Source organism: Thamnophis sirtalis, unplaced genomic scaffold (assembly GCF_051295495.1).
Source record: "Thamnophis sirtalis isolate CommonGarterSnake01/CBP01778 unplaced genomic scaffold, rThaSir2_p1.2 scaffold_13, whole genome shotgun sequence".
Lineage (NCBI taxonomy): Eukaryota > Metazoa > Chordata > Lepidosauria > Squamata > Natricidae > Thamnophis > Thamnophis sirtalis.
Genome location: NW_028261393.1, coordinates 38,218,897 through 38,244,815, shown reverse-complemented (window position 1 = coordinate 38,244,815; position 25,919 = coordinate 38,218,897). Strand labels below are relative to the sequence as shown.

The 25,919-nt window shown below is 47.2% G+C and overlaps 1 protein-coding gene across 2 annotated transcripts in view; it reads left to right on the top strand.

The window, feature by feature from the left end:
• The window catches only part of OPHN1 (oligophrenin 1), a 151,637-nt gene that overhangs the window by 89,302 nt on the left and 36,416 nt on the right, over positions 1 to 25,919 (top strand). For both annotated transcript variants that reach the window (XM_087727628.1, XM_087727627.1), the window contains exons 15-18: positions 7,028 to 7,112; positions 9,103 to 9,161; positions 13,847 to 13,952; positions 22,387 to 22,546. In XM_087727628.1, the coding sequence (XP_087583754.1) occupies positions 7,028 to 7,112; positions 9,103 to 9,161; positions 13,847 to 13,952; positions 22,387 to 22,546 (410 nt within the window). The remainder of the gene's footprint in view (positions 1 to 7,027; positions 7,113 to 9,102; positions 9,162 to 13,846; positions 13,953 to 22,386; positions 22,547 to 25,919) is intronic.

Below are 25,919 nucleotides of genomic sequence, written 5' to 3'. Positions count from 1 at the left end.
GACGCATTGCGGGACCATGGCTTTGTCCTCAATCTGCCCAAGAGCCACCTGCGCCCAACCACGTCCCTCCTTCATCTGGGAACCACCATCAACTCGATGTCGTGCGAGGTTTTCCTGTCCCCGGAAAGGAGGCAGAGCATATACCGCCTAGCGCATCATGCGCTATCCCATCGGCGAGTACCGCTGCTGTCGCTTTCCAAACTGCTAGGGAAGATGATCTCCTGCATCAGCGTGGTGCCCTGGGCCAGGTTCCATGCGCGTCCCCTCCAGTGGTTCCTGCTGCCCTTCCAAAGAGCGCATACCAGTCATTCCCACATCAAGGTGCAGCTCCCGGGCAAGGCCAGGCGGTCCCTGCATTGGTGGATGTCGTCCAGGCTCCTCAGGGGATGTCCATTCAAGGAGCCGGACCGAGTTCAAGTTACAACGGACGCCAGCTTATTCGGATGGGGGGCCCATGCCCTGGACAAGGTGGCCCAAGGTCGATGGTCGGATCAGGAGCTGGCGAACAGCATAAACTGGCTGGAGTTGCGGGCCATCCGTCTGGCTCTCCTGGAATTTCGGGACATTGTATCTCATCACCATGTGTTAATCCTGACCGACAATGTGGCCTCCAAGGCTCACATCAACCGCCAAGGGGGAACGCAGTCCAGAGCTCTGATGCTGGAAGCGGAAAGGTTGTTCCATTGGGCGGAGCCCAGGCTCTCATCGATTCGGGCGGAGCACATCTCGGGCGAAGCCAACACTCAGGCGGACTGGCTGAGCAGAGCGACTGTGGATCAGGGGGAGTGGCAGCTCCACCCCATTCTCTTCCAGGAGCTCTCTCGCCGCTTCGGCCTGCCCGAGGTGGATCTGTTCGCTCACCCGCACAACGCACAACTTCCCCGGTTTTACTCCCGATACCAGGCTCCGGGGGCGGAGGGGGTAGACGCTCTACGCAGCCGTTGGCCGGCCGGCCTTCTCTATGCCTTTCCTCCTCTCCCGATCCTTCCGTCGGTCATTCAGAAGATCTTGACAGAACAGGCGGAAGTGCTGCTGGTCGCTCCAATGTGGCCCAGACGTCCCTGGTACGCAGACCTCGTCCATCTGTCCGTTTCGCGTCCTTGGAGGATCCCGGACGACAAGATTCAGCTCCACCAAGGGGCTCTCCGGCACCCGGACCCTCAGCTGTTGCAGTTAGCCGTGTGGCACGTGAGCGGGAGATGCTAGCGGCCCTCCACTATTCAGACGAAGTCATCTCTACAATTCAAGCGGCCCGTCGCCCGTCGACTACCCGTATTTACGAAGCTACCTGGCAGGCCTTCTGCCGCTGGTGCCGACGCACCGGGGTCGATCCCATCAAGGCCTCGGTGCCCCAGGTTCTGGATTTCTTGCAGTCCGGCCTCAACAAGGGGTTGGCACCAAACACACTTCGCCGGCAGGTCACAGCCTTGTCAACGGTGGTCGGGGGTGGCCAAGGCCGCTCCTTATCCCAGCACTTGCGAGTTCGAACCTTCCTTAAGGGTGCTTCCAACTTACGACCGCCGACGGTACATCGTTATCCCACGTGGGATTTGACCTTGGTTCTCAGGGCCCTTACAGCTGCCCCCTTTGAGCCTCTACATTCCATCAGCCTCCGCTTGCTGACACTCAAGACGGCTTTCCTGGTGGCCATAACATCGGCCAGGAGGGTGTCGGAGCTAGCAGCCCTTTCGGTTCGTGCAGATCTTTGCATCTTCCACCCGAACAAGGTAGTGCTTCGTTTGGATCCGACCTTTCTTCCAAAGATAAACTCGTTGTTTCACAGAACTCAAGAACTTGTCCTGCCGGACTTTTGTCCTCACCCGTCTCATCCGCGGGAACGTCAGTGGCACCATCTGGATGTGCGCAGGGCTCTTCGTCGCTATGTGAAGCGCACGGCGTCGTTCCGAAGATCGGAGGCCCTGTTCGTCTCCTTCCAGCCATCTTCAATGGGACAGAAGGTGTCCTCCCACACCATCGGCCGATGGTTGAAAGCTTGCATTGCGTTGGCGTATGACACCCACTCCAGACCGGTTCCAAGGCGAATCACTCCTCATTCCACCAGGAGTGCGGCCACCACAGCGGCCTGGGCGACGCAAGCGTCTGTGGAAGAGATTTGCAGGGCGGCCACTTGGGCATCCCCCTCGCCTTTTATTCGCCACTACAAGATTGATGTCTTCGCCTCGGCCGAGGCGTCCTTTGGGCGGAGAGTGTTGCAAAGGGTCCTTCCGTCTGCGGAGGAGCCTGACCAGCCTAGCTCCCGCCCTGGGAGTTCATTGCTTTGATATATCCCATGATTGGATTCCCGGAGCAGCACACAGGAGAATGACCGTTGTCTTACCTGAACGGTCCTTCTATGGGTGCTGCGAAGGGAATCCAAACCCGCCCGCAGCTTCGGCTGGTCAGGGCTCCATTTGACTGTGACTCTCTGACTTGTTACTGACTGGACTTGACTCCGTAGTGCCGGATGACTTGCGGCTTGTTTGAGGATTGACATGATGCTTCTTCGGTGGACTTCGTAATAAGAACTGGGGAGGAAACGGAAGTCCAGTCAGAGGAGGCGTAACTTTGATATTTGCATACTCAGTCTCAAGGCTAGAAGGCTAAGTTAACCCATGATTGGATTCCCTTCGCAGCACCCATAGAAGGACCGTTCAGGTAAGACAACGGTCAATTAATGGGAAAAGCCCGATTCACTTAATGACTGCATGATTCATAGCAATTTGCTTAACAACCATGGCAAACAGTCATAAAATTGGGCATGACTCACTTAACTATATCCTTGCATACAAATGAAAATTCTGGTTCCAGTTGTGGCTATCCGTGTGCCACTGGGGGCCATACAAGCTGAGGCGCTCCAGATGTTTTGGTCCACATCATCTGGCAACATCTGGGATGGTTTTTGAGGCATTGACAGGATCGGGCCCTTTAAGAGCTTCCTTTCCACCATTGTTCGATGGCGGGCGTTACTAGAAAGAGGTGCAGTCTAATGCCTCAATGTTTGAAGTTGGATGTAACATCTGCAGGACACATTTTGCCCCTTGAACAAGCTCACAAACTTGTGGAGAGGAACCAGTTTCAAGAGAAGAGAATAGGCAGAGCTCAGGGGTTGAACTGCGGAGCCCTTGGTTGCTTCCTGCAGATGTTTCGTTACCCGACCACATCATGATTTAACTTGCAGAGAGTGGGAGGGAGGGAAGGGAGAGATCTGCTACTCTGCCATCCCGCCTCCCTGCCCATATTCAACCTTTCAATGCTTCCCCGGGAGAATTAGGATTTGCACAAAAGAGTGAGGATTCGTGTTTGCAGAAATGTATTGATTAGCTTTGAATTTTGCAGAAGCTGATGGAAAATCTGAAATATATAAATCCAGACCTTCCAACTTTCCACTCATTTCAGAGATTGAGCTGCAATTGGGAACTATCCCCGTTACTTGCCAGTACAACCAGAACAATTTGCCAAATGAAAATAAATCCACAGGGCTTGGAGGTGGTTTTTTTTTTTAGGTTGAATATGGAGATTTACAATCTGGGGCAAGAGAAGTAGAAACACAAGCCACAGAGAGGGAACAAAAACAGTTCGGGAGAGGAGAGTTTGGTAAAGATTAAATAGCTGGAAAATAGCTGATGGTTGATTGGACAAGTATATAAATGTGAAAAATTGCAGCTAGCAATCACAGCTGCTCAGGCTTGCAGGAAAGGGGGCCAGTGTTAGATTTCTGGGACCGAGGGGAAAGCTAGTAAAAATGATGAAAGGCCGCTGACAGTTGGGCAGGCAACAAAAACAGAAATACTGCCAGAGGAGTTAAAAAAGAAAAATGATAGATTTCCCTCCCTAGTTAAAAAAAGGAAGGGATGAAGATGAAGGAGAGAGTGGGAAGGTCAGGGCCAAGTCTCTACTCTGGTGGTGGTGGTGGGGGTTAGCAGCGATTAAAGTCATTAGTAAATTATAGGTCCCTTCATAAAGAAGAATGAATAACTTGAAGGCAGGTTCAGCTGTAACAATGCCAAGAGAGGAAATGGAGGTACGTTTCAGGAAGAGCTTCAGAGACATTGCAAGTTCAGTCAATGAAAGGGTCACCAACCGGTAAAAGAACCACAGACAAATTAAACATTTTATGTGCCATTTGAATGTCTCCTTCCCTTAGGAAAGATAGAGATCTATTGGAAGGAGCCAGCATCCAGTGGGGACGTTTGGTTTCAGGCTCAAATCTCTTCTGCAGAAGAGGTCCCTGCATGGCCAGGATAGAAAGGGGGGGGGGTGACCCGCCTCCCTGAGTGAGACTTGCAGCGGCCTCCATCCCTTTGGGTCAGTGGGAGGACAGGCTGGAGCAAGCATTCCTGTCTCCCCTAGAGGCAGCGCCAGTGAGAGGCTGGCCGGCCGGATTTTGGCTGGCGATTCTTCCCATCTCACTTGGGACTTACTGTATTTTTTAGAGTATAAGAAATGGAAATGTTGGTGCAACTTATACACCAAATACAGCCATTTTTGGCCTCCCGAAGCCCTGCCCCCTCATCCCATTTTTGCAAAAAACTGTCTGTTTTTCACCAAAACAGGCTTTTTTTGCCTTCCCTCAGCCCCCAGCAGCTGTCTGCAGGCTTCATCAGGGCTGGGGCAAGGCAAAAACGGGGGCGTTTTTGCCTTGTCCTATCTCTGCTGAAGTTTGCACAGGGCTTCTGGCAGCTGAGGGAAAGCAAAAACTTTTTTTTCTTACTTAACCCTTTGAAATCTTGGTCCGTCTTATACACCGGTGCGTCTTATAGTCTGAAAAATACGGTAATAAGATGGAGACCACATTTCTAGTGCTCTGCTTGTCTCACGGCATCCTTAGTTTCATTCATTCATTTTCCCTAGAACAGTGATGGCTAACCCTTTTGTTGCTGTGTGCCAAAAGCGTGTAACCCCCCCCCCCCTTGTGTGCTCCATCCCCCTGTGCATGCACCCCACCCCCACACATGCATAGGCCCTCCCCCCTGCTCCTCATATTGGGCCTGGAAGGCCTCCTGCACCAACCTGGAAGGCAAAATGGGGCATGGGAGTGCTGCACGAGGTCCCAAAATGCCCCCTTGCATGCGCCCCACACATACGTGGCAGAGACCTGTGGCATGCATGCGATAGGTTCACCATCACGGCCCTAGAACTTGTCAATGTCATTTTAAATTTTATTTCAGTAATCTTAAGGCAGATAAAACATCCTGATCTCAGAACCCTTTTACATTTTTAAAAATGGCTGAGGACCCTAATGAGCTCTGGCTTATGTGGGTTATGTCTGTCAATCTTTCCTGTATTAGAAAATAAAACAGAAGTTTTAAAATATGCATTTATTTAACTTCATGGGCATCCTTTGAGAACTGCTGGTCTAGGGGGGCTACCTTTCTACCATGTTTTGTATCATTCAGTAAGGATGGAAAAAGGCAAATCTGATAAATGTCTGTTCAGTTTCATCCACCTGATCCATCAAAACGTCGAAGCAAATGGAGTCAATGCTTAAACTTTGTGGCCCGCATCCATGAACTTCCATTTTCATAATCTATGTATCCCCTTAATTAACAGGCTTAAACGATTTGCTAAAATCAGAAATAGGATATTTTATAAGATGATTTTATTAGATGCCAAAATACACCTATAGCAAGGGTGTCAAACTCGATTTTATTGAGGGCTGCATCAGGATTGTGTTTAACCGGGGGGGGGGGGAGTAGTTTGACATCACTTGTGTTAGGGGTATTTGTGGTTGTCCGAGTACTCTGCCAGCGAAAACTGGCTCCCGATCTCTGTTTTCAGCTGCAATGACCTCCTGCAACCCTCTGCCAGCAAAAACAGAGCTCGGGAGGGCCATATGCGGCTCTCTCAAGCTCCGTTTCCTTTGGCAGAGGCACCGTGGGCCGGTTTCCTCCAGGGGGCTGTGGGAGGCCGTTTTCACCCTTCCCAGGCTCCAGGAAAGCCTCCAATGCCTGGGGAGTGCAAAAAATGGCCCCAACAGGCCAACCAGAAGTTCAGAAACAAGGCAGTCCACAACCTGCGGCCACAACCTGCAGCCCATTGTTTGCTCTCCCCCAGGTTCCCGAGGCTTTCCTGAAGCCTGGGGAGGGTGAAAATGCCCTCCCCCTGCCCTCTGGAAGGCATGCGCACGCTGGAGCTGACAGCTCGCGTGCCGGCAGATATGGCTCTGTGTGCCGTCTGTGGCACGCATGCCATAGGTTCGTCATCATGGATCTATAGCATCCTTGGCAATTTATTGAGAAATAAATCAAATTAACGGGAAGAAGATGGGGTGAGAATAGTTCCAGACAAATCCATAGTGGCTTCTGGAAAGCACTGCAGTGTTTTCAGTCATTGTTTGGCCTCCATCCTACTCTCGATTCTAGACTGACAGGTAGCCTTTAAGACGGGCTGCTTAGCAACTGCTGCCCCTGGGGTACCAGGGGCCTGCATCTGAGCTTCCGGGAACCCTCCAGCGTTTAGCATTTACAGCCATTGGCTGCGTCCTGCAGTCACGTGACCCCATTTTGCAGCAGCTTTGCAAAGCACCCCAAGTGCAGTCACGTGATCTCGCGGTGGGGAAGGGACTACTGTCACAGCTTTGAATTGGGCGTAAGTACCCTTCAGGTGGGAGCTTTGGCTGCAGGTTGTGGACTGCCTCAAAATGCTTTGGGATTTGCCTTCTATATTGTTGATTTTATAAAAATGTTCCTCTATTTCCCTAAGGCTACCCTGTTTCCCTGAAAATAAGACCTCCCCAGATAATAAGCCCAATCAGGCTTTTGAGCGCATGCACTAAAATAAGCCCTTCCCCCCAAAATAAGCCCCCCACAAAAATATTGCAACACAGGAGCAGTCATGAGGTTACCACGCTCGCTGCTTCCTGCACTTCAAAAATAGTAATACCTCCACGAAAATGCCAAGTGCTTATTTTGGGGGTCAAAAGAAAATAAGACCCTGTCTTATTTTCAGGGAAACATGGCAAATGTTAAATATACATGCATGCATAATTAAGCTAACTTACCTTTTCCACTTACCTCTCCTTCTCAAGATCCTAAGTGCCCAGGGGATGTGGATTTCCAGAGCAATGACTGGGACATCAAGACTATTACTAGTTCCTTGAAGTTCTACCTGAGGTACTGCCAAAACTTGTTTGCGTCTACCAAATAACTGCCCGTGTTCCAGATCCTAGATGCATCTCATTGCCCAGGTGGACGATGCTCTCCTGATACTGCCTAGTTAGCCAGTGACCTCTGAATCCGCTGCTTTGCGCCAGAGTTGCCTAAAACCAGCAAATGGTGGCCTTCTGTTCACAATGCTGGTTACCCAGGCTTCCTGTAAGGAAGAAAGACTGTTGAGTGCCAGCAGCACAAGAGGAGAATAGAGGTGCAACTGCCGTTTGACAATTGTCCTTTGTAGAGGGTGGGGTCACGGTGACTCAGTCGCTAAGACGCTGAGCTTGTCGATCAAAAAGATTGGCAGTTCGGCGCTTTGAATCCCTAGCCCCGCGTCATGGAGTGAGCTCCCGTTACTTGTCCAATCTAGCAGTTCGAAAGCACATAAAAAATGCAAGTAGAAAAATAGGAACCACTTTGGTGGGAAGGTAACAGTGTTCTGTATGCCGGCCATATGACCACGGAGATGTCTTCGGACAGGGCTGGCTCTTTGGCTTTGAAACAGATGAACACCATCCCCTAGAGTCACACATATGTGTGAGGGGAACCTTTACCTTTTACCTTACCACTCCATAGTGCTTTACAGCCGTCTCTGAGCTGTTTACAGTGTCCGCATATTGACCACAACAACCTGGCTCTTCATTTTGCCTATCTCAGAGGGATGGGAGAGTCAACCTTGAGCCAGTCAGGATCACACTCCTGGCAGTGGGCAGATTTAGCCTGGAAGCTTTGTTTTCTGCCTCACTTCCTTTTTTTTTTAAGACAGTGAAGCAAAATAAAATACAATTTTAATAATCTACATTGGTGTGATTGGGACTGTGCCTTCATTGAATTTCCTGGATATATGGGTCTTAGATCTGCCCCTGTATGATCATTTTAGACTGGTCATCCCAGAAGACTATCGAAAACTAAAAGCCATAGAAACAAAGCTCTCCCTTTGCTCTCAAGATAGGCGAGAGGTAGTTAAACCCACTATTCTCACCACGGCTAAGCACATCAGGGGACCCGTGCATCAGCACTTAGTCAAGTCAGTGGCTGCTGCCAGAGGCACCCATCAGCAAAGAGCAACTGGCATGCATTGGGCATGTGATGGGAGCAGAATAGTGGAGTAGTGAAAACTTTGGCAAAATTGAAGGAACACAGGAAGTGCCGTGCTGTTAATAGCTTGGGAATGAGGCTGCATAAATTGGTACAAGATGGGCAAATTCACTCCCCTGTCATTTATCAAGCCAGTTTGATGCTTCTATCAAGTATTTCAACAGGATGGTGCTTTTTTTAAAAAAATACATAAGGCATCATTTCTGTTGTGGCCCGCCAGCGGCTAGCGGAGTTGACAGCAGAGTTGGACAGTGAGGAGGTTGGGGAGGAACATGGGCCAGTCCTGGGGTTTGAGGAAAGCTCAGACGAGAACTCTTCATCGGAGGCAGAGAGGGAGCTAGACAGCAGTGAGGCAGAAGAACAGCTGGAGCCTGTTCCCAGTATGCGCACCCACAGAGCTGCCAAAAGACAATAACAACTAAGAAAGCAGGGTCGACTTAGGAGTAAAGCCGCACCGTGGAGGTGATTGGCCCCTCCCATAGGAAACAAAAGAGGAATGAACAGGGAGTGAGCTTTTGGAGGAAACCATTCATTCATTTGGTGGGTTCAAAAGTGGTAAGTTTTGTTTGTGACTTTTAAGAGACCGTGCGCCAAGTTTGCCTTGCCCTACGGAATTCACAGTCATGTAAATAAAAGAGGTTTTGTAGGGACCAAGCCTTTGCTTCTTGCTTTCTAAGGAAGCCTGGGTCAGAACAATTTCCTAGGCATCTTCCTAGGTACCCGATGAGCAATCTCAGTGCAACCAGTTGAGTCATAAAGTGTAACCTCCCCTCCCCCAGTACAGAATCCTTCACAGTGTTGAAGGCACTTGATTGTTGCTGATTTTGGCACTGTTGCTTCCTTCTCTTTTCAGGAACCTCTCTGAACCTGTCATGACATACAAGCTTCACAAAGAATTGGTCTTAGCTGCCAGTAAGTCTCCAAGAAGCGGGGGGGGGAGGGGAACAGGAGGCTGTTTTGGAGGGTTTCCTGATGTTGTTGTTTGTTTTCCTGATGGTGTGAAAAAATACATTTCTGGAATGTGAGATCTTTGTCAGATGCTGTGAACAAATGCCATGCTGCTCCTCTCTTCAGTAACGGGGGGGGGGGGGCGGACACACTTTGGCTCACAAAAGCAGGAATAGCCGTTCCCGTTAACGGCTCTGCTTGCACCAAATGCCAAACCAGGATTTTCAAGCCACGGTCCATTAAAAAAAGCTAGAAGGTAGAAGTGGGTGCAAAGCTAAGTCATAATGGTTGGCTTTATGCATCACGTGGACCAAAATAAACATCGACTTTATGGCTTAATGTGATGCATAAACTTTCTGGTTGCTTTTTTTTTCTGGTATAAGCACAAGTAGAATCTTTCCAATAAACAACAATTAACAGGGTCCTTTTGTTTTTTTGCATGGAGCACGTATGGCCCACCCCAATGTAGCTATGGAGTTTTGTTGCCATTGATGCTACACAATGATGGGATTCAGCCAGTCGGCACCTATTCAGGGAGAACCGGTTGTTAACTTTCTAAGCAGTTTGGAGAACCAGTGGTTGGAAGAAATCTCCTTTTGTTTCTTTTCCACTTTACAAGGCTAATCCTAAGGAAGGCAGGAAGGAAACATTCTGGTTTTGTTTCTAGCCTGATCTTTATTACCCTGCTTACAGAAACTCTCCGGTTAACCCTGATTACATTGTAATAGCTAAGACAAAATGCCCATCGACCTGAGTTGGCCACGCCCACACGGTCACATCACCAGCAAGCCCCGCCTACCCAGCTGGTCATTAGGGCAGAGAACCGGTTAAATTATTTGAATCCCACCACTGATGCTATATCACGGTTAAGTGTAAACCATGGTTTTTAGTGAGTTTCTATAAGGGAACAACAGATTTGGTTTCAACTATAAGTAAACTAAGTGCTTAACCACAACTTACCATTAAAATAAATTGGCTTTCCTTTGCCTTTAGCTGTTTCTTTGTGTCTTGTTGGGTCTTGCCTCTCTTCAAAATGGTGCTCGAGGCAGTGACAAAAATGAAATGGAAACATATATAATAAAACCTTAAAATGCCAACATAAAATAGCAGTGTAAGTTAATTAGTGGTGAAATCCGTAAAAGCAGTGGGCAGTAGTCCGTTTCAGAATATTGATGAGAGAAGTAAAAGGCCAAAATTGGAAAGTGTCCAGAGCGGGGGGGGGGGGGATTTGCAGAGCCAGACGGCTGTGCTTTGGCTGTGTTTTCCTCTCCTCATTGAAACCACAGGCAGATTTCTGGGGGTAGGCATGGCGGGGGAACAGGGGGAGGAGAGAGTGTTTCTGAACTGTAAATATTATTTCCCATGGTGGGAATAGACTTTGGGAAGATCAATGTTAAGAGATAAATATAAGACTCTGAGAAATTGCAGATGGTCTTCTTATTCCTCATTTGTTAATCAGTTAATTCAAGTGGAGGCTCTTGAATTGTTTCCCCCCCCCCCCCCCCCAGGTTTCTTGCCTCCTGGACTTAGTCCCCATGTATGATATTATTTATGGAATAGAATAGAATTCTTTATTGGCCAAGTGTGATTGGATACACAAGGAATTTGTCTTTGGTGCAGATGCTCTCAGGTTACATAAGGAGAATAAAATACATTCATCAAGAATAAAAAGATACAACACTTAGTGATAGTCATGGTTACTAATAAGCTATCAAATCATACTAGGAAACAAATAAAAACAATATAAATTGAAAGATACAAGTAACATGGTTATAGTCATAAGTGGGGATAGATAGATACTAGGAAGGAAGAGAAGAATAATAGTAATACAGTCCTAGTAAGTAGTTTGACAGTGTTGTGGGAATTAGTTGTTAAGCAGAGTGATGGCATTTGTGGGAAAACTGTCCTTGTGTCTAGTTGTTCTGGTGTGCAGTATCCTATAGTGTCATTTTGAGGGTAGGAGTTGAAACAATTTATATCGAGGATGCGAGGGGTCTGTAGATATTTTCACGGCTCTCTTTTTTCCCATTACTCTCCCATCCTTCTTACAATCTCTGCTTTAATTATGCAGCGGGAGGGATCAATCTTAGATGGAGAAATTGCAGTCCTGGGCATTTTGACTTTTTGTTTTAAAAAACTACGAGGCCTTTTTCTAGAATGAATGTGCTGACACTTGGAGACTGACGGAGTTATTTTCCAAATTGATAAATGGATTGTTCTGTGCCCTCTTAGAGCAGTTCAGATAATGCGCCATGAAATCTCCCAGCCATTCTGACCATCCTCATTTGCATTGAATTACCAAGCTGTAATCGAATACGTTGGGTCTGGTAATCGCTAATCATGTTGTCTGGCTTGGCTTGAGCTTCAGCGCTAATGAGCTCCCCAAGGCTTCCCGCCTCGGAGTTGCTGTTTTATGGGATTTTATTTCCCAGTTTCCCTCTGATACTTTGGCTGTGGAGGATCTTTCTCCACAGCTGGGAAGTTTGATACCCTGTGCTGCTCTCTGAGAAGAGAGGAGGGCACAAGGGCCTGGGTCTTTAATGTTTACATTTATATTCATATGCCCACTGAAAATTGTTTCCAATTGCAGCAGCATAAGAATGTGTTTAGAATAAAATAGAACAGAACAGAATACAGAATAGAATAGAATTCTTTATTGGCCAAGTGTGATTGGATACACAAGGAATTTGTCTTTGGTGCAGATGCTCTCGGTGTACATAAAAAGACAAGATACATTCATCAAGAATCATAAGGTTCACCACTTAATGATAGTCATAGGGTACAAATAAGCAGTCAGGAAACAATCAGTGTAAATTGTACAGATACAAGCAACAAAGTTACAGTCCTGTAGTCATAAGTAGGAGATGGGTGATAGGAACGATGACAAGACTAATAGTAATAGTAATGCAGCCTTAGTGAAGGGTTTGACATGGTGAGGGAATTATTTGTATTGCCGAATGATGGCATTTGGGGAAAAACTATTCTTGTGTCTAGTTGTCCTGGTGTGCAGGGCTCTATAGCGTCATTTTGAGGGTAGGAGTTGATTTATGTCCAGGATGCGAGGGGTCTGTAAATATTTTCACAGCCCTCTTTTTGACTCGTGCAGTGCACAGATGCTTCATGGAAGGCAGATTGGCAGTAATTGTTTTTTCTGCAGTTCTGATTCTTCTCTGAAGTCTCTGTCTGCCTTGTTGGGTTGCAGAGCCAAACCAGACAGTTACGGAGGTGCAGATGACAGACTCAATAATTCTGTAGAACAGAATCAACAGCTACTTGGGCAGTTTGAGTTTCCTGAGTTGGCACTTTTTTGATGACGTTTTTGATGTTAGGTGTCCATTTCAGGTCTTCAGATATGATAGAACATAGAAATTTGAAGGTGTATACCGTGGATACTGTGGTGTCTAGTATTGTAAGAGGTGGTTGTATGGGAGGGTTTAATAAATGAAAATAATGCAACGAATGTTAGGTTGATGGATAGGAAGCAGCTGTCCCTCCAAGCCCTTCAGAATAAGCCCCCCCCCCATCAGTGCACTTTCAGCCAGCTATCAGATGCTGCTTCTGTCCCCAAGCAAGGGGGACATTTGGGAGGCCTTCTGGAAAAAGGGTTTTGCTCTGTTGTCTGTTGTCCCAGAAACCCCTTGAGAAAAATGGAGTTAGGAGCTGGAGGCATCTGGGGAGTGAAAACATTGCTGGGCAATCCAGAGTTTCTTTTAAAATTCACTTGGGAACCCATCTCCAGCCATTCAAATGGGTGTAAGCACTGATCAACTCTTCACTGCAGGAGGGAAAGCGATGCTGTTGCCGGCTCCCTCCCTAAAGAAACCATCGCTTGACCCCAATTTAGTCCATTGGCCTGACTTAGGGAAGGTGGTGGGAAAGCTGCTTCCCTGGCAGCTCCAGAAGGTGAAAAACGGCCTTAAAAGAAGGTCGAAGTTAGCTGGCCAGTGCATGCATGCACACTGGACTGTAAGGGCAATGCCTCGCGTGCCCTGACAAATGGTTCCGTGTGCCCCTTGTGGCACGCGTGCCATAGGTTTGCCATCAATAGCAATAGCAATAGCAGTTAGACTTATATACCGCTTCATAGGGCTTTCAGCCCTCTCTAAGTGGTTTACAGAGTCAGCCTATCGCCCCCAACAATCTGGGTCCTCATTTCACCCACCTTGGAAGGATGGAAGGCTGAGTCAACCTTGAGCCGGTGAGATTAGAACCGCTGAACTGCAGATAACAGTCAGCTGAAGTAGCCTGCAGTACTGCACCCTAACCACAGCGCCACCTCAGCTCTTCACAGGTATAGGGTGTCCTGCTTGTGCAGGGGGTTGGACTAGAAGTCCTCCAAGGTCATTTCCAGCTCTATTCTGATTGATTGAAACAACAATGAATTCCAGGTTTTAAAAACATATAGACTATATAGCTCCAGGGCATATAGTCTAACTATACTGGAAACCGACCTACTCCAATTCCCCCGTTTTCCTCCAGCGCCGCAGGGCCTCATCCCAGTTGCATAATTTCCCAGATTTGTTAATAGAAAGGGAGGCGTCACCAAGTTGGGAAGGAGTCTAACCCGAGCCTGGTCAAATTGCCCTCCATGCAAGGAAGGAAGCCCCCGTGGACCTGATGATGATGATGATTTTTTTCCCCCCTTGCAGAGTCTGAGAACCTGGATTACAGGCTGGGAGCCATTCATTCCCTGGTTTATAAACTCCCAGAGAAGAACCGAGAGATGTCCGAGCTGCTCATCAGGCACCTGGTCCAGTAAGTGGGGGCTGATCTGAAACCTCAGCAACGAGTTCTTCTGGAGCTTTGACCTCTTTTACTGGAGGGGAGGGAAGTGGAGTAGGAGCCGATGGTGTCCAAGCAGCTTGAGTGGTGAATGTACTTAGTAGCTATTCCAGAAACGAGGAGGCGTGACATGGCCACCTTGTCTTCCAGATAAAGCATGCTGGAATTGAGGATGAAGTAAGCACATTTCCATATGGAGGACTTTTTTTTGGCACTAGTGATATTTGTAGAGGTTGTTGTTGTTGTTGAGTTTCTAAGTCATGTCTGCCCTTTGCAAGCCTCATGGACCACAGCATGCTGGGCTCCCTGTCCTCTCCTCTCTCCCGAAATCACTTATAGAGGACCCCTCCCCTTTTGACTCCCCGGAGAAGAGCCAAATTCTGGGAACGACGGAGGGCAAAAGAAGAATGAGACGACAGAGAAGGAGGTGGCTGGATGGAGTCACCGAAGCAGTCAGCATGAGCTTAAATGGACAGCAGAGGATGGTAGAGGACAGGAAGGCCTGGAGGAACATTGCCCATGGGGTCACAATGGGTCAGACACGGCTTCGCAACTAACAACCCCTTTTGTGAAGTTGTGTTTTATACACTGAGAGGCCCCCCTTTTGGCCTGGACTCTCCTTCCTGACTCACTTGTTTCTTTCCTCGATGAGTCATTCCAGCCAGCCTGTTGAGCCGTTTTTCTTGGGCCACATAGCTCTTCATGCTTTGCTGAGCTCCGACCCCTCTGAGCTGGGGGTGCTGGGTATTGTAAGGCAACACAGCCTAGGATTCCCATAGCAGGGCCAGGTTAGGTTGTAAGAGCGATGTGTCTCATTCCAAGAAGAGCATCAAACCTTTTAAGTACTCTATTTTTCGGAATATAAGATGTACCTTTCCCCCCCCCCCCCCAAAAGAGGGTGAAAATCTGGGTGCATCTTATACACTAAATACCACATTTTTGGCCTTCTGAAACCCCGCCCCCACCTCATCTCATTTTTATCAAAAAATGGACAGGCAGAGGGTTTGGGAGGTCTGCAAAGGGCTGGGAAGGGCAAAAACGAGCGAAAAACGCCCCATGCATGGCCCTTTTTTTGGAAAAAAACAGGCCCGTTTTCATGAAAAATGGTGCATTTTTAACTCGTTTTGGCCCCTGGCCCTCAGGAACACTTTGCAGGCCTCTCAAACTCTCTGCATGGCCCATTTAAAAAAAATAGGTGTGCAGAAGGGTTGGGAGGCCTTCAGAGTGCAAAAACTTTTTTTTTAAAAAATTACCTCTTTAAAATCTTGGGGCGTTTTATACTCCGGGGTGTCTTATACTCCGAAAAATACGGTACATCTGAAATACATTTACAGAAAAATGCAGAAACGTTTTATTATCAAAGACAGCAGGGCACGATGGGTTATTGGGAAAAACAGCTGAAGTTGCTCAGAGGCATCGTGTGTGTATATGCATCTCTTACCTATTTTTAAAAAAGCAAAATATTAAATTGTCAATGCTGAGGTTCCATCCATTTCCAAGCAGCTAGCAGCCCTTCTTACATGTAGTCCTCGATTTACAACCACATTTCAACTTTAACCCCAACTGAGTCATTGAGCGAAGCAGTTAAGCGAGACATCCCATGGCTGCCCAGGCCATGCAATCCTCAGCTACTGCAATCCTGGCACTCCTAGCTTTGGTCGTTAAGCAGACAGAAGGAGCGTGGGGTTCCGTGGGCACTGGTGGAGACCAGAGGTGGATTCCTACCGGTTCAGCCTAGTTCAGCCGAGTAGGCAGTAACTCGGCTGGCCACATCCCCGAACCGATTCTAGCGCGGCGATCTTGTTTTTTGGATTCTGTGCATGTGCAGAAGCATTTTTTAACCTACTGCGCATGCACATCAAGCACACGTGCGCCTGAATCACATCCCTGAGCAAACCGACAGTAGAAGAAGCCAGAACCCACCCCTGCTGGAGACCCTAAGAATTTTTGCTCAGGAACTGAAAATCGCCTCTGTTGAAATCCAAGCAGGATTTTCAGCCCCTGAGCAACAAAGATCCCTGGGATGTGCGGGACCTTCAAGGGCCTCCCCCACCCACCAGAGGCACCCCGACTCCTTCCCTTATTGTGCTGCCTCTCCACTCTACTGGGATTTCAGCTCCGGCTCCTCTCGGTGGGCTGCCTGAAATAATCCAAAAAGCTTCTTCAGCTCTGACAGGATAGCGGGGAAGGGAAGGACTTATATTCCTTGCAGACAGCTGGTCATTTGCCTGGGGAGGGTGAAAATGGCCTCCCTTTGCCCTCCAGAAGGCAAAAAAATCAGCTGGCTGGCATATGCAAGCGTGCCAGAACTGACAGCTGGCGTGCTACCAAATATGGCTCTGTGTGCCACCCGTCATCCAAGTCATGGTTATCCCAAAGGTGCTTAAAAAGAAGTCTAGTTGCCTCCTGAAAAACACCTCCCGGTTTCTAGGCCAGCTCCTTAACCGCTACACTAAAGAGGCTGATTTTTACATTACAGTATCCCATGCCTTGTTTATTTAAAGAAATAAGTACTTATCTGGCACTGTAAAAGAAAAGAAAAAGTCCCAAACCAAGAAGGTTGGTTGGATTTGCCTGGTTCTCATTTTCCTTACACAGCACCCACATATTTCTAAACAGCTGCTCTATACCAGCAAGATGCTGACCAGACACAGACCTGAGTCACCCACTTCAGACTGTGACTCAGCCAAAATTAACTGGCATTCTTAATAGGCCCTGGCCATTGATTTGTCCCTTCCTTGCCTAAGAGCTCTCTCTCTCTCTCTCTCTCTCTCTGAAATGGCTTGGCAAAGATTAGTCCAAAAATGTATCTTTCCCTTCCCTTCCCTTCCCTTCCCTTCCCTTCCCTTCCTCTCCTCTCCTCCCCCCTCTCTCTCCCACCTCTCTCACCCCCTCCCTCTCTCCCTCTCCTCTCCTGTCTATCCCACATTTTTATAATTTACTAAGAAGTTGGTTGGGATCTACTTTGTCAAATACCTTACTGAAATCCAAGTATACTTGTCAAAAGCATTTCGCTGCTCCACTAATTTTGTCAGTTTGTAAAAGAATGAAATAAGATTTGTTTGGCATGATGCTCTGTTGTTGACAAACCCATGTTGGCTTCTGGTTATATCTTTGCTTACTTCTAGATGTTCATAGATCTATTTGTTTGATTATTTGTTCCAGGATCTTCCCAGGTATTGATGTCAGGAAGATTGGTCAGTAGTTTTCTGCATCTGTGGTGTTTCCCTCCTTTTTGAAGATTGGAACCAATCTTTTGAAGCAGGATTCCTTCCTTTGAAGGAATCACAATTGGCTTGGTTTTTCTCACTTAACATTAAGCAGTAAATCATGGTTAAGATCTTCATGGTCTGACTCCATGCAGCTGGCACATCCAAAACCAAGCAAATTACATGCAATTCTAGCTATTTTCCAACTGCCCACAGGACAGCTTTACAACACGTTTTCTGGAAAACTAAATTGCCCATCTGTTTAGCCAAGGTTTCTTTGAGAGGTTTCTTTTCCAACCTAGTTTCCTTTAGCTTTGCTTGTCTGTGTCTCTCCTGCTGGAAGGGGAGGGAAGTCCAGCCCTCATCTCTCACCCTCCAGGTTCTGTGATTGCTCAGCAATTAGTGGCTCTGATTTCTTTGGTGCAAGCTAGTTTTGGAGCCTGTGCAGGATTTCCATTGGGCACGCCTTCCTAATGCCTTGTGTTGCTCCTCTCTTGGTAAATGTTGCCAATTTTCAGTTGTACCGAGTGGCTGTGCTTTGCATCACATGGCTTTCTTGCTTTCATCAAGGTGGGGAGTAAGTGTGAGGCTGAAGGCACAAGGAATTATTCAGAAAACTTTACACTGTGCCCGATCCCAGCCTATTGCGATAAACATCTGCAATAGATGAGGTTGTTGTCATCCCAGCAAAACCCTCGAGAAGGTGTGGGAGCTTCTCTTTAGAAAAGTTAGTTTTAGAAAAACATTTTCTGTTCCAATAAAATCTGGAGCTGACTGCTTGCAGAGGAAACTGCTTTTGGCAGGTTGGACTTTCGTCTTGGAACCTTGGATGATGCTCTCCAGTTCCATCACATCTCTGTAGGGATCCTTTCACCCTTGGTCTCCTTGTTCCAAAACTGTTTGGCCAGTTCTTCTCTGAGCTGTTGGGTCCGGAGAGTCTCCTGGCAATTGAGCCCCTGAGTTCATTGAGAAGCCAAGCTGGGGCATCCTGGAGAGTAGACATCTCAGGCGGGACTCTCCTTTGTCCCCCAGGTGAACCCAATCCAGTTCTTCTCTTTATTCTGGGATGTTCCTTTTCCCATCTCTCTTCTGTCATGTGTTCTGACCTAGGCTTCCTGATACAATAAAAACCACACGATTAGATCCAAAAACCCTTTTGTTATTTCAAAGGCTGTGAATTATGTTCATTCACAGCCTGTAATGAGTCCCAAATAGTTGTAAAGAGCCCTACAGTAGGCTGCCAAAGTCCTTTGGAATAAGGCTGATAAGCACCCACCTTTATCTTCCTTGACACGCTGCCGAAGACTTAATTGGCAATTAGCTTGGCAAGGCCATATGGAGCAGTGTCCAAACATAGTTTTATAAGGTAAACTGACCATCATGAACCAAGTTGCTTCCTGCAAATGCTCATGTGCCTTTGCTCCTCCTTTATGTCCTATGGCAGGGGCCGATCACCTCCAAACCTTACTCCTGAGTCGTCCCTTCTGTTTTAATTGTTCTTGCTTTCTGGCAGCTCTGTCCATGCGCACACTGGGAACAGGCGGAGTCTGTTCCTCTGCCTTGTTGCTGTCCAACTTGGAAGGCTCCGGAGGCAGCACATAACTCCCAGATGGCCCCGGCCCCCTCTCTTCCTCCGATGCAGAGCCCTCATCCAAGCCTTCTCCAGACTCCAGGACTGGCCCATGTTCCTCCTGCTGATTCTGCAGTTCTTTGCCACTTCCAGCAAAACCATAAAAGTCCCTCTTCCCCTGCCGGATCCAACTATACGGTTAAGCAGAAATAGAACTGGCTAATACTTGGGTGAGAGGCCACCAGGGAACCTTACCTCTGTGAGTTGGGAGGGGAATCAACGGAAGCATCCCAGAGGAGGTGGGGGCAAAACACTTCCCTATTCTTGCTATGGGAATTGATTCTTGGTCCGATTTGTGCTCAGAGGGAATTCTAGAAGCAGCCCACTCCAGCCACCCTCCCCCCCCCGAGGGGCTGCTGTCTGAGCAGGCAAAGAAGGCAGGGCAAAACGTTAAACGGCAACACAACTGTTGTTGCTCTCTGAAGATAAGGGGTGGGAGTACTACCCTCTCCCCACGCAAGAGCTGCACCACGATAGTAGAGCTGAGGTGCTCTGGGAGACTACTTTCATGGAAGGGCTCTCACACCACTAAATGAATTACCTGGGCGCTGCCTTACTCAGGGGAGCAGCTGGCACCCGTTCTGTGTTGGCAACAGTAGCTCACTCATCCCCACTCCATGCTCCTTGACTTGTGAACTTGACGAATCTGCTACAAGCCTAATCCCTCCAATTCCACCTGGCTTCTCACCTGCATGTGTCAGACCAGCCCCAGTCTGATCCCTTAGGGAAATAGAACTCATTTGATTGACGTGAAAAGGCCCTTTTACTAAGAGATGCTGATTGCAGTAAAGTCAAGGAGAATTCCCGTGTGCCCATGCAGGACTAAACACCTGGTTTTTCTCTGGCCCTTCTGTATGGTCCGTCTCTGTGTAGCCAATCCAACCCCGGCTGAGTTGCTATGGGAAACTTGGAGGTGTTTGGACTGGTGAATTTCCACCATCCGGGCAAGCAGCCTTGAAGGTGCCAGAGCATCAGGACGAACCTGGTTCCAAACAGCTCAGTTCTTCCTCAACCGTCAATTTCCCCCCTTCCAATATCCTGCCATAAAGGTATACAGCAAATTGCCCATTTGTCGTCCCCCCCAACTTCCCCGGTTGATGATAGAACGGCGGCAAGGCGCCAAGCCGAAGCTGGAGGAAACTGACAGCATGCTGCTTTGATTGGAAACTCTTGTAAGCCAAACTTGCTGAACTCTGAGGGGAAATGTGTCTGTAGACTTCAAGTGTGTGTGCCTGCAAGGCTCGTTTACCAAAGAGAACAAAACTGTCCGTTTATGTATTCGTATGTGTTTGGCTTGGCATGGGAAAGAAATGGTGACCGAGAGGTGGCTTTGTAGCCAGCCCGGATCTGACACAAGAGAGACAGCGAACTTTCTAAAATATGCTCTGCTTCTCAAATTCTGCAGAACCTCATCTTTAGCTTGATTGAATGTTCTCCCCCAACTGCCCTGGAAGGGAAAATATAGAAAACCCCCACATGAAACCCGATGACGCCCCTATGATATGGGTGCCATAGAAACCACAGTTCATGTTCTTCTATATTGCCAGTACTACGGGGGCATTTTCCACCAGTTCATTACCGCTCTTTTATTTAAATTTTCTGGGGCATTCTGATCATTTTTATTTGCCCTGTCTGCTTAACAATCAAGAAAAAAAAATATTTCTCTTAAAAGCAGCAAATGTTTGCTACATTATGGGTAAGCTTCACCCATAAATGGTTGCCAGTAGTTTTTGTTGCTCAGGGATAGTTTTGTCTTGTTCATTGTATTGATTGCATTTTTACTGGTCAATGACTGAAATAAAATTCTTTGTCTTGTCTGCTCTGATTCTCTTTCTTAGCTTTATTTGCAAAGCACTTTGTGAATGCTCTTGTTTTGCAAAGAAGTCATGCTTTGAATTACAGGGGACCGGAAAGGCCACAGAAGGGGAAATGATGCTGCTGCCCTCCCTCTGTCCTCTTGACAATTTGCTCATAACTGCCATTTTGCAGTTATGAGCAATTTTTTTTGCATGCACATGTGCACACGCACTCACACACCAGTGGTGGGTTCCTCTCCCCGTTGCTACCAGTACGGTGCTCATGTGGCTGCACGTCCTTTCGTGCACACACGCTGTGCACGCATGTGCACTCCACCGCCCCTGCCACACCCAGCTGCTTGTCGGAGCTCGCACAGGCGCCACACACTATGCACATGTGCGCAATTGGCCAGTTGCTTTAAAAACCAGTATAAACACAGGCAGGCGGGTGGACCAAGCAAACCACCATACCGGTATGCTGTCAGCTGCTCCCGGCTACTACCGGTAGCCGTACCAGCCGGAACCCACCACTGGCACACACGGAGATGTGGCTGCTTACAATTTCTCAAATGAGAGGGGATGTTTTCTAACCCAGACGAGTGGGGCTTTAATGACATAGATCAGTGATGGCTAACCTTTTTGTTATTGGGTGCCAAAAATGCAAGTGCATGCGTGCGATAGCACACACGTATGCTGGCACCCATAATGCAAAGTGCCTACCCACATACGCATGCGTGCACAAACACACACACCATGCTCCTCCCTGATGCGCACCACACTGCTCACCTCCATAGGTTCACCATCACAGACATAGATCATTACAAAATCTTTGTGTGTTTTTACGTGAGCAGACAGTGGAAGAATGAGTTGGCGCCCTCAGTGGTCAGCTATTAGGGCTGCCACAGTTTTGCCTTCTGAGTACATATTTGTGCTTCCTGTAGCCTTCAGCTGTAGTAGAAAATATTTCCTGCTTACGTAGACTTACCGTATTTTTTGGAGCACACTGGAGTATAAGATGCACTAAGATTTTGAAGAGGCAAATTAAAAAAAGTTTTTGCACTCTGCAGATCTCCCAAAAATGGCCCTGTTTCCCGCCCCCCCCAAAAAGGCCATGAATAGCCTTTAGGAGGTTTGTAGAGTGCTCCGGGGGGGGGGGGGGGAATGAGCAAAAAATGGCCCGTTTTTTTTTTTCCAAAAAAAGGGCATGCATACCCTTTTAGGAGATTTATAGAGTACTCCTGGGGGGGAAAACTGAGCAAAAAGCGGTCTCCCCAGCCCCCAGGAGCACTCTGAAAGCCTCCATAAGGCTATGCATGGCCATTTTGGTGAAGGGGATGGGGTTTCTGGAGGCAAAAAAAGTGCTGTATTCAGTGTATAAGATGCACCCAGATTTTCAGCCTCTTTTTTGAGGGAAAAGGTGTGTCTTATACTCCGAAAAATACGGTATATGGAAGAAATTAAAATGGCTGAATTCATTTCCCCTGAACAACATCAAGAGCTGCTCTAAGATCCAGACAAGCCCTGCTGACTTGTTCTCTCCTGGGCCCTCCAGGTCAGCTGGGTCAGAGAAAAGCCTCCATCCACTGTCAACTAGCCAGGGCAGCTGGGAAACCGGGCATCTGGCACTTCCCTGGTTCTGACTTTGCACCCTCTTCAGCTTGTAAGGGGCAGTTCCAAGTCCTCCTTCAAGGAGTTTCCCCCTGCCTGCTCTCTGTCTCTTCTGCCCTTCCCTTTGCTGAACCACTCTCTGTTTTCTCTCCTTCTCCCGACAGTGTGTGTGAATACAGCAGGGAGAATCTCATGTCCCCCTCCAACATGGGGGTGATCTTTGGCCCCACCCTCATGCGTGCACAAGAGGACACGGTTGCAGCGATGATGAATATTAAGTTCCAGAACATCGTGGTGGAGATTCTCATCGAGCACTTTAACAAGGTACAGGACAGCTTCTCATGGATGCTTGCAGGGCCTCCCCAGAACATAAACAGAATTAGGAAAAAAGGCAGACAAAGCCTGGGAAATGTGGCTGAGCTAGCAGAGATGGCTCCAGAGCCAGAGGGGAGTCAACTGCATTTGGGGAAGGAAGGAAGAGGTGGCAAGCAGACCCAACTGGAAAGGAACTTGGGTGAAGCCATTGGCTCAAGACAAGGCAGCTGGAAGCAGAGGAGAAACTGGGGCACTCCTTTTGGGCAAGCAGGCTCAGCCTTGCTGGAATACCTCCATGATGTATCTACCATATTTTTTGGAGTATAGGACGCTCCAAAGTAAAAGACACACCTAGCTTTTGGGGAGGAAAACAAGGGGAAAAAATCTGCCTCTGCCTCCCAGCAATTTGCCTCCTTGCAACAAACAGGAAACTGTACAGATGGTATACACTGTGGTGTTACATTTCAGACTATACTTGTACAGATGCTGTTAAAATTGATGTGGCTTTCTGGAAGTATACATTATTCTCTGCTATTTAAAAGAAGATACAATAGCACTGGGCCTCTTCAGATCAAGCATTTATTTTAAAAAGGCTCTTCATTTTGTTAAATTGTCTAGAACAATAATAAAGCAGTCTTTAAAAAATAAGTCTAATATTTTGAACATTCTATAGGCATTTACAGTTTTTGACTTACTTCCTTGCAGCAAACAGCAGACAGCCTGATTAGCACAAGAAAAAAAATATCTGCCTCTGCCTCCCAGCAGTTTGCCTCATGCAGCAAATAGCAAGTTTCACTTTCAATTTCAGCAGGCGCCTCTCGATGATCATCTGTTTCAGACTGCAGGGATTGCCATAACCTATTACAGCCTCCGCAAGCCCCATTTTCCCCGTTTGCTGCAAGGAGGCAGAGGCCAAAGGGTTGGGGCCAGTGGGTGGGTGAGGCTACATTCGGTATATAAGACACACTCAATTTTTTACTTTCTTTTAGGGGGGAAAAGGTGCATCTTATACTCCGAAAAATACGGTAGATGCTGCCTGAAAATAATCCCCTTCCCTCCACATATATTTTTTTCAGAAGGAAAGACCCAGGTGACTTTGGCCTTTCTTATGTCTCTATTTTAAGAACAGTAGTTGTGTGTTGCCTTGCCAGATGCTCCCAGGCTGAATGCAGCTGCCAGGAGGAGTTCTGGGAATCCAGCCTCAGCACCAGGCTTTTGCTCTGTCTGAACCAGCAGAATCTGACCCACTTGGAGACCTCTCTGCAGGCAGTGATTATGGGGAGGGATTTTCAAAATGGCATTCAAAGGGGACCATACCTGTCTTTGCAGTGTTCTCAACCAGAGGTGGGTTCCTACTGGTTCGGACCGGTTTGGCTGAATAGATAGTAACTCAGCCGGAAACATGACCGTACCAGTTCTATCCGGGGCGTCGCCATCATTATTTTTTGTTTTGCACATGTGCAGAACAATCTTCATTGAAAAAATGTAATTTCCCCCCTTTTTTAATGGTGTGCACATGCCAGTCCCAGAGAGGTCCTAGAGATGGGCCGTTTTTGGCAAAAATGGAGGCGTTTTTGCCTTCCCCTAGCCGCCAGAAGTACTCTTCAGGCTTCAGCAGGGCTGAAGGAAGGGAAAAAACACATCAAGTTGTCCACACCCACCCAGTCACATCCCCGCTCTAGCCACACCCACCAAACCGGTAGTAAAAATTTTTAAAACCCACCCCTGTTCTCAACCCACCAATTGTAATCAATTTCCTTCTGAAAACTGTTGAAATACACTTGAGTGTCAACTCCTAATGTTGCCATATGAAAGAAGGGGAGGGGAGCACATTCCACATATACTTTCAGGTAAAGTTGGATCTCAGATTACTGCAGTAGGCTTGGGAGGAGTGCACCTCATTGCGGAATGTGATTTATGACACAGACTAAGGGGAGGGAAGGAACAGGGGTAAAGTTCAGCTATAACTCAAACAAAACTTAGATCTGACTGCGAAATGCCTTGACTAATGGTGCTCCTAATAAATGATTAGTTTTGTATTGAAACTTGTCTCGATACTCATGAACCAATTAGGGCATTTTTAGAAAACCTGACACTTGGGGATTTTTTAGCACCTCAACAGGGTGCTTTCAATAGACCTTCAGGGGATGGGCAGCCGGGGGGCCCCAGGATCCTTCTTCCTGTTTGGAGGGCTCGGGCGTGAACCAGGGAGCAGAAGCCTTGGACTTCTCTTGCCTGTAATTTCTCTTGGTGTTTCCTTGCAACGCTTCTGGCTTCCCACTCCTGGCATCCTGTGTTTCATGAGGGTCCAGTTTTTAAAATTAAGATCATGGAACAATAACTCTCCTAGCCAGAACCTGACTGGCTTGCAATTTGACAAAGCCTTTATTTTGTCTTAGTTAAATTGCATAGTTTTAGATGATACTTTTATTATAATATGATGGCTGTAGGGGTATGTAGTAGATAATTATGACAATTATCTATGTCATAATTGCATTATGTTTTAATTTTCTAACCATAAAAAAGGGCTGGTAATTATGGATATCTATATATCGATAGATAGATAGATGATAGATAGATAGATAGATAGATAGATAGATAGATAGATAGATAGATAGATAGATAGATAGATAGATAGAGATATAGATATAGATATAGATATAGATATAGATATAGATATATATTCCAAATGAAGAGATTCCTGATTTGCTTGTAAGAGAATAAAATATAGTATTATGAATTTGAATTTTCCAAAGATTAATTGGTAGAATGCACACGCAATGAATATGAAAGCAAAAAGACAAGTTTCCCCAAGTGGACATACAGATTTATCTTGTGAGTTACCTTAGGTAACATTTCTTGCAGGCGGATGGCTTCTGCTCCCGAATGGCGTGCCAAGGGTACAGTTACGTTAGTATTATCTTAATGAGGCTGATTTTAACTATTTCCTTCCACAATTTCCGCTTTCAAACCATTCTCTCTCTTCCCTCTTATTTTGCATACTTTCAACCAGGGGTGAAATCCAGCAGGTTCTGACAGGTTCTGGAGGACTAGTAGCAGAATTTTTAAAAAAAATTTTTTTTTCATTCTCTTGCATACCTTTTTAAGTATACATTCACATATTGTTATTCTTCTTTACATTTGTCATTCTTAATACATTTGTTATTTCATTTAATAGGTTATAATATACAGTTTAGGTTGCTTTATTTACCATCCCTTCCGCCTGTTGTAACACCGCCTTATTTTCCCTTTCTTTTCTCCTCCCTCCCTTCCCTACATTCTTTCTTCCTCCTCCCCGTCCCCTTCCTTCTTCCCTTATACTCCTACTCTTCCTCTTCCCCTTCCTACCCTCTCTCCTTCTCTTTCTCTCCCTTCCATCCTC